We start from the raw sequence: 13,926 nt of genomic DNA, 5'->3' as shown, positions 1-13,926 counted from the left end.
CAACACAGTACTCAGTCGTCTTAGAACAGGAAGTGAAAAGACTCTTGGGCCTAAATGATTTCCAGTGACCTCTGCTGGAATCTGCATTGAAAATATTGGCAAATTAGTATCAGGCTTAGGTGCTTTTGATACAAGCAGAAAATTAGAAAAAATTCACTGGTTTTAGTTCAAATCAGTAGGCTTGAATCCTAACCTACATCTGTGTTTGCCCATTTACTCTGTTCTTGTGTCATGTGACAAAACAATATTTGCTGAGGGAAGGAGAAGAAAATGTCAGGACCAATCACTCTTCACAGTGATTTGAGTTCAGCTTGCTAATACAGATTTACAACAGCGCTGGAGTAATACATACATTGAACCTCAGTGCACTACTTAATATATCAAAGAACTTATCTTTGAGCCAAAAATACAACTTACATTTTTATACTACACATGAAATATAGAAAGCCACCTTTATAGGGCAGGGGAAAATATTTTGTTATCTTGAACTTACATATGTATCCTTTAAATCAATACAGATAAATCCAGAGAGTATGTATTTGAATATGGACTCGGTCCAAGCTGCAGTTTTGGTTGGCAACAAAATCAATATTCCAGGAAGTAAGGCAGAGTTAATTCTGTGTACTAGCATAAGAAATACACATTTTACCAGTTGAACAATTGCATTAATGTAATAATCTGTTATGTTCTAACCCAACAGTTGAAGAAGTACCAGGATGAATCCCAAGTTTTCAGTTGTAGCATGACAAGATTGAGCTCTTTTTTAAACCAATGAAAAAGATCAATGCAACATTTTTATGAATTAATTACATTTTCGAGTAGACTTCAGGTAGCCAGAACAAAATGGCATTTGAATCAGTTCAATGTCTCTCCCATTCCATCTTAAAGCAATGGAAATTCATTCTAACCATTAGTGATGGATTGTGCTTTTATCTACCATGGTGCTGCAGTTGAGCTGATTTTAACAATGTGTATTTGCACCTTAGATTTAATACTAGCTCTGTACACCAACAGGACGACCAAAGTTCAATATCTTTTAATTATTTATGAAACTTATATTCTCTAGTATTTGTATGAATGTCTATTAGATAAAATATACAAATGAAATTTTTGGCATCACTGTTAATTTTTCCATGGTTCCTGTCTTTCAACCTGTTAAAAATATTTTTAAAAGTGTAACTGTTGGTGGATATCGATTCTCAACATTACAATTGTAAGAAAATTACTTAAAGAAAATATTGCATTCATGATTTCTAATTTTTTTTATTAATCACGGCTGTGAAGTGATTTCATGCTGGAAAATGGCGAGCTGTGGATTCTAATTGGGTGTACCAATGCAGATTTTGGAGGGTAAATAAGATTGGGCAAGCTGTGCCAGCAGTGGCTTGTGGTATTGTTGCAAAGCCAAGTACACTCCTGGCCCTTGTGGCTCTGCATTAACATAAGTATAAAAAAAACTTACCTTTCTGTAAATAGCCTTTAGCAGTCCCTTTAAGTTCTACCCAAAAGGTTATTAGGTAAGGTCAAAGTCATGCGAAATGAGGGTGAATAATGAGTATGAATATGAAATTGGCTGAAAGGCAATAAACAGGATGTGTTTGAGTTATGCCAAAGTAGAGGGAATTGCTGAATAGAGGCTTTGAGGGATCGGTCTTGGAGTCACGATTGTTCCTAAATTACAACAGTGACATGGAATCACTGGTGTAATTTGGATGTTTGTGGCATTCATTTATAAATTCAACTCCCATTCTAGAAACTTGAGCACAATATCTAGGCTCACTCTCCAGTGTAGTACCGTCAGAGATGCCCTCTTTTGGATGAGACATTAAAATGTCCTCTCAGATGGACATTTTTTAAAAATCCCATGACACTATTTTGAAGGAAATCAAGGGAGTTCTCCCTTGTGTCCTGACCGGTATCTGACCCTCAAACTTTTAACAGGTTAAGTGGGAGGACAGAGCAAGACGACAAGGCCTGAGTGCAACAAGGGCAATTGCTAAGTCGGATTTTGGTGCAGGCGGGATATCTTTGGCAAGTTTTTCAGACTTGGACTTCAAACTTTAAAACTGTAAGCTAGTTAAGGTGCCTAGTTTAGCAGAAACTGCCTGGCAGTGGTACTTATCTGTCAATCAACTGAAATTGATTACTGTAGCAAGAAGGTGACTTAGCAGTTGCAATTTGAGTGTGAATCATCAGCTCTCTTTAAAAGCGTACAGGTTTTGCCACCACACACAGTGGGAGCACAAAGTGAGATGGCAAAGCCTGAGCTTCAGTTCATTTGCATTTTAACTCTTTGCTGCAAGTCAGAGGATTTGAAGTTCTTTACTCTCAGACGTCTGAGCTTTTGATTCTCTGCACACATCTTTAATAGAAAGAGTACTTTCTATCTCAGGATTACAAAAAGCCTCTGACCCTGGGTACATTGTCAATTTTAGTAAAACTTGACTTGAGGTAATTTTCCTAGTATGAAATCAACATTATTGGTAGGCAATTCAGACACTACTCCAACAATAACAGACCCATTGACTAAAGCACAGTTTAAATACACTCTACACAATTATACAAGTAAATAATTTCCACCAATATCCTTTATCAATATTCTTTTATTTAGCAAATTCTCTGGAGAAAATTCAAATTTTTTGCTAACATCAAACTTTGAGCCAAACCGTTATCTCTAAGGATAATAATTTTTTTGGATGATTGATTAGACAAAATTGGAGTTACTTCACCCTCAAATATAAAACCCCCAAAATTTATGTTCTGATTTACACCCACTGTAAATACGTTCGATGGTATCAATTTATCACCAGCTCCACCTACTGGTGCAGTATTCTCTGACGAAACACTAGACACACTCCCAAAAGCTACTGCCTGAATGTCATGCTCCCTTGTTGGTGGGTTTTTAGGCAGAGTGGGGTGTACCTGAAATTGAAGGAACGGGATTCCCTCTGGGTTCCTGCCCGCCCTGACCTTGCCACGATTTTACGCTGGGTTGGGCAAGGCCTTGGATGGGTCACCCCGTCTTGTCCCAATTGAGGCCCTTGAGTGGCCAATAATTGGCCACTTAAGGGCAATTTCCTGCCCAACCTCAATTTTTAGGTTGGCAAGAAGATTTATCTGGTGTGGCGTAAGCCCAAAAATGAACTGGCTTAGGCCTCGGGCAGGAGTGGGGGGAGAAACACTTCCATGAGAAGCCTCCTTCTTACTTCGGGTGCCACCCACTTAATGATGACTGCTGGACCTCCCCTCACCCTGGCCTCTCCCCTAACAACCCAATCGCCCACTTTCCACCCGCCCAGGTCTTCCATACCCTCCCTGCCCTGGGACACCTTAAACTTAGCTTGCCAATTTGATTGAATTTTTTGAGGAGGTGACCAGGTGTGTAGATGAGGGTAGTGTAGTTGATGTAGTTTATATGGATTTCAGCAAAGCCTTTGACAAGGTCCCACATGGGAGACTTATAAAGAAGGCAAATGCACATGGGATACAGGGTAATTTGATAAGGTGGATTCAAAATTGGCTTAGTTGTAGGAGGCAGAGGGTGATGACAGAGGGATGCTTTAGTGACTGGAAGCCAGTGTCGTCTCGGTCCCTTATTATTTGTCATTTATATAAATGACATAGATGACTATGTGGGGGTTAGGATTAGTAAGTTTGCGGATGACACAAAGATTGGCCAGGTGGTTAACAGTGAGGTTGAGTGTCTCGAGCTACAGGAAGATATAGATGGGATGGTCAAATGGTCAGATAAGTGGCAGATGGAATTTAACCCTGAAAGGTGATACACTTTGGAAGGAGAATTTGACAAGGAAGTATTTAAAGAACGGCGTGACACTAGGAAGTTCTGAGGAACAAAGAGACCTTGGCGTGTGTGTCCATAGATCTCTGAACGCAGAGGGGCATGTTAGTGGGGTGGTGAAAAAGGCATATGGGACACTTGCCTTTATCAATCAAGGCATAGATTACAAAAATAGGGAGGTCATGTTGGAGTTGTATAGAACCTTGGTGAGGCCACAGCTGGAGTACTGTGTGCAGTTCTGGTCGCTACATATAGGAAGGATGTGATTGCACTGGAGGGGGTGCAGAGGAGATTCACCAGGATGTTGCCTGGGATGAAACATTTAAGTTATGAAGAGAGGTTGGATAGACTTGGGTTGTTTTCGTTGGAGCAGAGAAGACTGAGGGGTGACCTGATCGAGGTGTACAAGATTATGAGGGGCATGGACAGGGTGGATAGGGAGCAGCTGTTCCCCTTAGTTGAAGGATCAGTCACAAGGGGGCATAAGTTCAAGGTGAGGGGCAGGAAGTTTAGGGGGGATGTGAGGAAAAACCTTTTTACCCAGAGGGTGGTGATAGTCTGGAATGCACTGCCTGGGAGGGTGGTGGAGGTGGGTTGCCTCACATCCTTTAAAAAGTACCTGGATGAGCATTTAGCACGTCATAACATTCAAGGCTATGGGCCAAGTGCTGGTAAATGGGATTAGGTAGGTAGGTCAGGTATTTCTCACGTGTCAGTGAAGACTCGATGGGCCGAAGGGCCTCTTCTGCACTGTGATTCTGTGATCCCGAACTGGGACTTGGGCTCAGGCATCTTCCTCAAATTTCTGTTAAGTCCACTGCAACTCTTGTCATTGCAGGCAACATAGCTGCTAGACTGGGTCTGATGCAGGTAGAGAGGGAACCAAGAAGAGGGAAGAACATACCTGATATCATCCTCACCAACCTGCCTGCCGCAGATGCATTGGTCCAAGACAGTATTGGTAGGAGTGACCACTGCACAGTCCTTGTGGAGACAAAGTCCCGTCTTTATATTGAGAATACCCTCCATCATGTTGTGCGGCAGTACCACCATGCTAAATGGGAAAGCTGGCCAAGTCCTAAAGGACATAGCTTCTAAAGTGGGTCTCTGGCAGCTGGTGAGCGAACCAACAGAGGGAAAAACATACTTGACCTTATCCTTGCCAATCTGCCTGCCCCAGATGCATCTATCCATAACAGCATCGTTAGGAGCGACCACCAGACAGTCCTTGAGGAGTTGAAGTCCAGTGTTCATATTGAAGATACTCTCCATTGTGTTGTGTGGCACTGCCACTGTGCTAAGTGAGGGTAGATTTTGAAAGATCTAGCAACTCAAGACTAGGCATCCATGAGGCGCTGTGGGTCATCAGCAGCAGCAGAATTGTACTCAACTACAATCTGCAACCTCATGGCCTGGTATATCCCCCACTTTACCATTACCACCAAGCCAGGGAATCAACCCTGGTTCAATGAAGAGCACAGGAGGGTGTGCCAGGAGCAGCACCAGGCATACCTAAAAATGAGGTGTCAACCTGGTGAAGCTACAGCACAGGACTACTTGCGTGCCAAACAGCATAAGCAGCAAGTGATAGAGGGAGCCAAGCGATTCCACAACCAATGGATCAGATCTAAGCTCTGCAGTCCTTCCACATCCAGTCGTGAATGGTGATGGACAATTAAAATACTCACTGGAGGAGGAGGTTTCAAAAATAACCCCATCCTCAATGGGGGAGCCCAGCACATCATGTAAAAATAAGGCTGAAGCATTTGTAACAACATCAGCCAGCAGTGCTGAGTCGATGATCCATTTCAGCCTCCTCTGGTGGTCCCCAGCATCACCGATGCCAGTCTTCAGCCAATTCAATTCACTCCACGTGATATCAAGAACCGACTGAAGGTACTGGATACTGCAAAGACTATGGGCCTTCGAAACCTCCGACTTGTGCTCCAGAACCTGCCATGCCCCTTGCCAAGTTGTTCTAGTACAGCTACAACACTGGCACCCACCTGGCAATGTGGAAAATTGCCCAGGTATGTTCTGTACATAAAAATCAGGACAAATCCAATCCAGCCAATGACTGTCCCATCAGTCTACTCTCGATCACCAGTAAAGTGATGGAAGAGGTCATCAACTGTGCTATCAAGCGGCACTTGCTTAGCAATAACCTGCTCACTGACGCTCAATCTGGGTTCTGCCAGGGTCACTCAACTTCTGACCTCATTAGAGCCTTGGTTCAAACATGGACAAAAGAACTGAACTCCAGAGGTAAGGTGAAAGCAACTGCCCTTGACCAAGTGTGGCATCAAGGAGCCCTAGCAAAATGAGTCAATGGGAATCAGGGAGAAAGCTGTCTGCTGGTTGGAGTCATACCTACCACAAAGAAAGATGGTTGTACTTGTTGGAGGTCAATCATCTCAGTGCCAGGACATCGCTGCAGGAGTTCCTCAGGGTAGTGTCCTTGGCCCAACCATTTTCAGCTGCTTCATCAATGACCTTCCTTTCATCATAAGGTCAGAAATGGGAATGTTCACTGATGGTTGCACAATTTTCAGCAGCATTTGCGACTCATAAGAACATAAGAAATAAGAGCAGGAGTAGGCCATTCAGCCTCTCAAGCATGCCCCGCTATTCAATAAGATCATGGCTGATCTGCCCCAGGCCTCAGCTCCTCTTTCGTGCCAGCTCCTCAAAGCCCTCAACTCCCCGATATTTCAACAATCTATCTACCTCTTTAAATATTTCCAGTGAGCTAGCCTCCACATCACTCTGGAGTAGAGAATTCCAGACATTCACTATCCTCTGAGAGAAGAAATTTCTTTACATCTCAGTTTTAAATGAGTGTCCCTTTATTCTGTAACTATATTCCCTAGTTCTAGACTCCCCCACTAGTGGAAACATCTTCTCAACATCTACCCTATCAAGCCCCCTCAGAATCTTGTACATTTCAATAAGACCACCCCTCATTCTTCTAAAAGCTAATGAATAAAGGCCTAACCTGTTTAGCTGTTCTTGGTAAGTCAACACCTTCATCCCAGAAATCAGCCTAATGAATCTCTTTTGAACTGCCTCCAATGCCAGTATATCCTTTCTTAAATATGGGGACCAAAACTGTACACAGTTACTCCAGGTGCAGCTTCACCAACACCCTGTACAGTTGTAACAAGACTTCCCTGTTTTTAAACTCCAACCCATAGCAATACAGGTCAAAATTCCTTCTTAATTACTTGCTGCGCCAGCATGCTAACTTTTTGTGTTTCATGCACAAGACTCCTCAGATACTGAAGCAGTCTATGTCCAAATGCAGCGAGACCTGGACAATATCCAGGCTTGGGCTGACAAGTGCCAAGTAACATTCATGCCACACAAATGCCAGGCAATTTCCATCTCCAACAAGACAGAATCTAACCATCACCCTTTGACATTCATTGGCATTACCTTTGCTGAATCCCCCACTATCAACATTCTGGGGGTTACCATTGACCAGAAACTGAACTGGACTAGCCATATAAATACTGTGGCTACAAAAGCAGCTGAGAGGCTAGGAATCCTGCGGTATGTAACTTAACTCCTGACTCCCCAAAGCCTGTCCACCATCTACAAGGCACAAGTCAGGAGTGTGATGGAATACTCTCCACTTGTCTGGATGAGTGCAGCTCCAACAACACATAAGAAGCTTGACACTATCCAGGACAAAGCCGCCCGCTTGATTGGCACCACTTTCACAAGCATTCACACCATCCACCACCAACGAACCGTGGCAGCAGTGTATACCATCTACAAAATGCACTGCAGAAACTCACCAAGGCTCCTTAGGCAGCACCTTTCAAACCCATGACCATTACCATCTAGAAGGACAAGGGCAGCAGATACATGGAAACACCACCACCTGGAAGTTCCCCTCCAAGCCACTCACCAACCTGACTTGGAAATATATCGCCAGTCCTTCATTGTCGCTGGGTCAAAATCCTGGAACTCCCTTCCCAACAGTACTGTGGGTGTACCTACACCACTGGGACTGCAGTGGTTCAAGAAGGCAGCTCACCACCACCTTCTCAAGGGAAATAAAAGCTGGCCTAGCCAGCGACACCCACATCCTGTAAATGAATAAAACAAAAAGGCACTAGGCAGCTCTCTAAGGTGGCTCTTCCTCCTGAGTGAGGGGCAGAAGTCCCCCCTGTAGCCAATTGACACTTATTCAAGCATGAAATGGCTGCGGAGCAGTCTGAATTGGGGGAAGCTGGATAGTAACCCAGAGAGCCAGGATAATGTTCTGGGGACCTGGGTTCCACCATGGCAGATGGAATTTGAATTTGAATTAAATAAAAATCTGGAATTAAAAGTTTAATGATGACCATTAAAAACCAATCTAATTCACTAATGCCCTTTAGGGTAGAAATTCTGCCGTTCTTACATGGCCTGGCCTAAGTGTGACAGTAAGTGGTTGATTCTTAAATGCCCTCTGAAATGGCCTAGCAAGCCACTCAGGTGCATCAAATTGCTACGAAGTTTATAAGTAATGAAACCAAATGGACCTCTTGGCATCGATTTAGGCACTGGAAAGGACAACAGCAAACTCAGCTGCGTCAACCCAGCAAAGTCCTTCCTAACATCTGGGGGCTTGTGCCAAAATTGAGAGAGCTGTCTCACAGATTAGTCAAGCAACAGCCTGATATAGTCATACACACGGAATCATAACTTACAGATCATGTCCCAGGCACCACCAGCACCATCCTTGGGTTTGTCCTGTCTTATCGGCAGGCCAGACCCAGCAGAGGTAGCGGCACAGTGGCATGCAGTTGGGAAGGAGTTGCCCTGGGAGTCCTCAACATTGACTCTGGACCCCATGAAGTCTCATAGCATCAGTTCAAGCATTCAAGCATGGACAAGGAAACCTCCTGCTGATTAGCACATGCTGCAAACCCACCCCCTACCACCACCACCACCCCCTCAGCTGATGAGTCAGTACTCCTCTGTGTTGAACACCACTTGGAGGAAGCACTGAGGGTGGAAAGGGCACAGAATGTACTCTGGGTGGGGGACTTCAATGTCCATCATCAAGATTGGCTCGGTAGTGTCACTACTGACTGAGCTGGCCAAGTCCTAAAGGACATAGCTTCTGGAGTGGGTCTGTGGCAGGTGGTGAGCGAACCAAAAAAAGGGAAAAACATACTTGACCTTATCCTCACCAATCTGCCTGCCCCAGATGCATCTGTCCATGACAGCATCGTTAGGAGTGACCACCAGACAGTCCTTGAGGAGTCGAAGTCCAGTGTTCACATTGAAGGTACTTTCCATTGTGTTGTGTGGCACTACCACTGTGCTAAGTGAGGGTAGATTTTGAAAGATCTAGCAGCTCAAGACTAGGCATCCATGAGGCGCTGTGGGTCATCAGCAGCAGAATTGTACTCAACTACAATCTGCAACCTCATGGCCTGGTATATCCCCCACTTTACCATTACCATCAAGCCAGGGAATCAACCCTGGTTCAATGAAGAGCACAGGAGGGTGTGCCAGGGGCAGCACCAGGCATATCTAAAAATGAGGTGTCAACCTGGTGAAGCTACAACTCAAGACTAATTCCATGCCAAACAGCGTAAACAGCATGCAATAGACATAGCCAAGTGATCCCACAACCAACAGATCAGATCTAAGCTCTGCATTCCTTCCACATCCAGTTGTGAATGGTGGTGGACAATTAAACTACTCACAGGAGGAGGCGGTTCCACAAATATCCTCATCCTCAATGATGGGGGAGCCCAGAACATCAATGCAAAAGATAAGGCTGAAGCATTTGCAAGAATCTTCAGCCAGAAGTGTCAAGTGGATGAGCCATCTTGGCCTCCACTGGATGTCCCCAGTATCACAGATGCCAGTATACAGCCCATTCAATTCACTCCATATGATATCAATTAATGGCTGAATGCATTGGCTACTGCAAAGGCTAGGGGCCCTGACAATATTCCGGCAATACTACTGAAGACTTATGCTCCAGAACTTGCCGTGCCCCTAGCCAAGTTGTTCCAGTACAGCTACAACACTGGCATCTACCTGGCAATGTGGAAAATTGCCCAGGTATGTCCCATCCAGAAAAAGCAGGACAAATCCAACTTGGCCAATTACCGCCACCATCAGTCTACTCCCGATCATCAGTAAAGTGATGGAAGGGGTCATCAACAGTGCTATCAAGCGGCACTTGCTTAGAAATGACCTGCTCACTGACACTCAGTTTGGGTTCTGCCAGGATCACTCTGCTCCTGACCTCATTGCAGCCTTGGTTCAAACATGGACAAAAGAGCTGAACTCCAGAGGTGAGGTGAGAGTGACTGCCCTTGACATCAAGGCAGCATTTGACCAAATGTGGCAAAACTGGAGTCAATGGGAATCAGGGGGAAACTCTCTGCTGGTTTGAGTTATACCTAGCACAACGGAAGATGGTTGTTGTTGTTGGAGGTCAATCATCTCAGTTCCAGGGTGTCAGTGCAGGAGTTCCTCAGGGTAATGTCCTTGCCCAACCATCTTCAGCTGCTTCATGAATGACTTTCCTTCCATCACAAGTTCCGAAGTGGGGATGTCCGCTGATGATTGCACAATGTTCAGCACCGTCCGTAACTCCTCAGATACTGAAGCAGTCCATGTCCACATTCAGCAAGACCTGGACAATATCGAGGCTTGGGCTGACAAGTGGCAAGTAACATTTGTGCCACACAAGTGCCAGGCAATTGCAAACAAGAGAGAATCTAACAATTGCCCTTGACGTTTAATGGCATTAACATTGCTGAATCCCACACTATCAACATCCTGGGAGTTAGCATTGATCAGAAACTGAACTGGTCTAGCCATAGAAATCCTGTGACTAAAAGAGCTTGCTCCAACTTCATTGCCCTATACCATCAATCAAACACCACCTTTTTTCCTCTTGCAAATTCTACCAAAGTTTGATTCTGTCTCTTCTTCAAGTGTTTAAATGTTTGTCTAATAGCCCCATTATAGAACCAGCTCATTAGCATTGAGCGCAACAGTCTTAACTGTTGTCATAATCGACAGACTGTTCATCGAAAGGGTTGAATAAACCTCCAATTCTTTTCCTACCAAAATACTTTGTAATAGGATTGTCCAAATTTCTTGTGGCCACTGTGACGTTGTAGCAATTTTCTCAAATGATAAATACATTTTAACTCCTTCCTGAATTCAGGTTTTAGCTGAATATTCCTTGCCAAATCAAAACCAGAAGTTAAATCCTAATCATCTTCAAATCTGCCTGCTATTCCCTGTCCACATAATCCTTTCCCTACTCAGTTAAAATTTCCTGACTTTCCTATCCAGTTAAAATCTCCCTATCTCTTTGCAATGCTCTATCTTTTTCTCTTTCTTTTCTTTCCAGGTCAAGTATCATTCACTTTTTTTTCCATTTCAAGCTGCTTCATTTGCAGCTGAATCCCAGCCAACGCAATCTGCATTTTATCTGGATTTTCTTCTTCTTCCTCGAGACAATACTTCAACTATTGTCTCAATGTTGAGACAATACTTCAAATTTTCTGCTTTTGTAGCGATTATTTTTAATTCTATTTCCAGCTTTTCTGCCACTGCCTTTAAATTAATCTTTGTTAACTGTTGCAAGGCACTCAAAGACAAATCCCCTTTCAATGAAAGCTTCAGCAAGACAGACCCATTTTTCACTTTTCAATGAAAACGATAAAGGTTACCATGAAATCCCATTCGTTTAAATTTTAGCAAATCTCAGCACACCCACCTGTGGATTGAAAGTCACGCAGAGCCCTCAATTTTGTTACGATCCCCATAGACACTGATAACCTTTTAAAACAAAATTCAAACTTCCAGTTAATAGCTGAAAGAATAACATCAAAATTTCACATTTTGAAACTTCTACTGTAACAAATGTCTAAAAGCACTATTGACTAAACACTATTTCTTATTGCTGACAACTTACACTTTAAACCAGGCTTGTCCAACCGGCAGCCTGTGGGCCAGATTATGGCCACCGAAGCCATTCTGTGTGACTCCCAGAGCACTGTTCAAAATGCCAGTAAGACAGGTAAGTGAAGTTGAAGATTCTGCAAGGAGCTGCTCCTCCAATTACATGGCATTCCTCTCCCATATTTGCTGCTTATAGGCTCACTAGTGAGAGAAGCAATCTCTGATTGGACAAGCAACAATCTCCAGTGATGGTAAGTGTGCTGGGGAGAAGGAGAGGATTTCAGGGTGGCAGAGGGGGGGCGGAAGAATAGAGAGAAGGTGCGCGCGTGTGTGTGTGTGAGAGAGATGGGGAGTGAGTGAGTGAGTCTGTGTGTGGGAGAAAGAGGGAGAGTAAGTGAGAGCGTGAGAAAGAGGGAGATAATGAGTGTATATCTAAGAAAGAGGGAGAGAGTGAGTGTGTGTGTGAGGGAGATTGTGTGTGTGAAAGAGAGAGGGAGAGAGTGTGTGAAAGAGAGGGAGAGAGTGTATGTGAAAGAGAGAGGGAGAGGGTGTGTATGAAAGAGAGAGGGAAAGAGTGAATGTGTGAAATAGAGAGGGAGTGTGTATATATGAAATAGGGAGTGTGTGTGTGTGAGAGAGAGAGAAGGAGAGTGTGCGTGTGTGTATGTGAGAGAGAGGGACAGTGAGAGAGAGAGGAAGAGTGAGTGTGTGTGTGAGAGAGAGTGAGTGAGTGCTTGTATAAGAGAGAGGGAGTGAGTGAGTGTGTGTGAGAGAAAGGGAGAGTCAGTGTGTGAGAGTGACTGTGTGTGTGAGAGAGGGAGAGTTTGAGTGTGTGTGTATGAGAGGGAGAGTGTGTATGTATGAGGGAGGGAGAGAGAGAGAGACTGTATGTGTATGTCTGTGTGTGTGTGAGAGAGAGAGAGGGAGAGGGGGAGGCTCAGGATTCTCAGTGATACACATCCCCACAGACCAACACATACTCACACCCACTCTCACTGTGGGGAGGGTAAGTGAGTAAACACCCTGAGACTGAGTGAGCCAAACACACACATTCACACCCTCTAATGGTCATTTTTATTCATTACTCTTTAAAAAATATATATAAATTTATTGCTTTGACATTGCTTCATTGTTGCTCAGCAAGTTTTTTCTATTCTTCATACTCAGCTCTGTTTCTTTTAAAATTCATGTATCTTACTGAAATCTGCTCATCGGCCCCTTGAGTTAGAAAAAATTGGAAATGTGGACCGAATGCAAAAAGGTTGGACAAGCCTGCTTTGAACTATAGGGAGGAACATATTCCCTTTTATACTTATCACAGATCGCACTCTCCACGGAATTATAGGGCAGAGTTTTCTGGATGGCAGGGGGGTGGAGTGGGAGCGGGAGTGGGAGCAATTAAGGCCCGCCCAGCGTACTTCACGACTCCCGTGCATAGCGGGAGTGGGTGGGCGGCAGCTGGCGCGCTTAGCCCCCGGGTCCAACAGCGACTTGATGGCTTGTATAAAGGAAGGCCTGGCAGCCTTGGAAAGGCTGCTCACAATGGCTGGGCGAACAGGCCTAGCACCTTTGTGTGAGTGTTTGGCAGCAGCAGGGTGAGGAGGCACTGGAGCCCTGATATGTCCCACTCTGGTTGGGGTGGGCCGTGCGCTAAGAGAGTCCATGTACAATTTGCACAAATCAATGCTCTTCTCTCATTTTCATGAGAAGAATGCTCATAATTCTGCAGAGCGTGCAAGGACTGGCGGCAGCCAGGCACAGTTAGCCATTCTCAGTCGGTTTGAGCAGGAGGCCCTGGATTTGGAGAGGTGCCATGTGCCATGGTCCACTGGTGTCAGTGAGGCTGGGGCGCCACAGCCAGGTATGTATGCCCAGCATTGTTCATCCAACAGCCAAAGCAGTGCTGAATGTTAAGTGATTTAATTTTGCAACATGGCTTGGCCATTGCTTATGAAAGGATGAGCACATAATGATCCCAGGGACAGGGGTGCACTTTGTTATTATCTCCACGTTAACTGATACAATGTCCTTGTTCTTCCTCTCAGCATCAGCAGAGCAGGGCTGGGAGGAGGAGCAGCAAAGGCCCCCTCTCACACCTGAGGGTCCTGAAGTCTCACCAGCGTCACACCATCTCTGCCAGGCAGGCACCAACGCAGATACTAGCCCCTCGGTGGGAGTTAGAACAATGGCTA

At 44.7% G+C, this 13,926-nt stretch overlaps 1 protein-coding gene across 2 annotated transcripts in view; it reads left to right on the top strand.

The window, feature by feature from the left end:
- Positions 1-1,247, top strand: part of armh1 (armadillo like helical domain containing 1) — a 39,108-nt gene extending 37,861 nt beyond the window's left edge. For both annotated transcript variants that reach the window (XM_078561079.1, XM_078561078.1), the window contains 2 exons: positions 519-600; positions 701-1,247. In XM_078561079.1, coding sequence (XP_078417205.1) covers positions 519-600; positions 701-720 — 102 coding nt within the window. In that variant the 3' untranslated portion in view covers positions 721-1,247. The remainder of the gene's footprint in view (positions 1-518; positions 601-700) is intronic.
- Positions 1,248-13,926: the final 12,679 nt, after the last annotated feature.

Source organism: Cetorhinus maximus, chromosome 17, assembly GCF_964194155.1.
Source record: "Cetorhinus maximus chromosome 17, sCetMax3.hap1.1, whole genome shotgun sequence".
In the NCBI taxonomy this organism is placed as follows: Eukaryota; Metazoa; Chordata; class Chondrichthyes; order Lamniformes; family Cetorhinidae; genus Cetorhinus; species Cetorhinus maximus.
The sequence above is the reverse complement of the archived record's forward strand: the minus strand, read 5'-3'. Positions and strand labels throughout refer to the sequence as shown.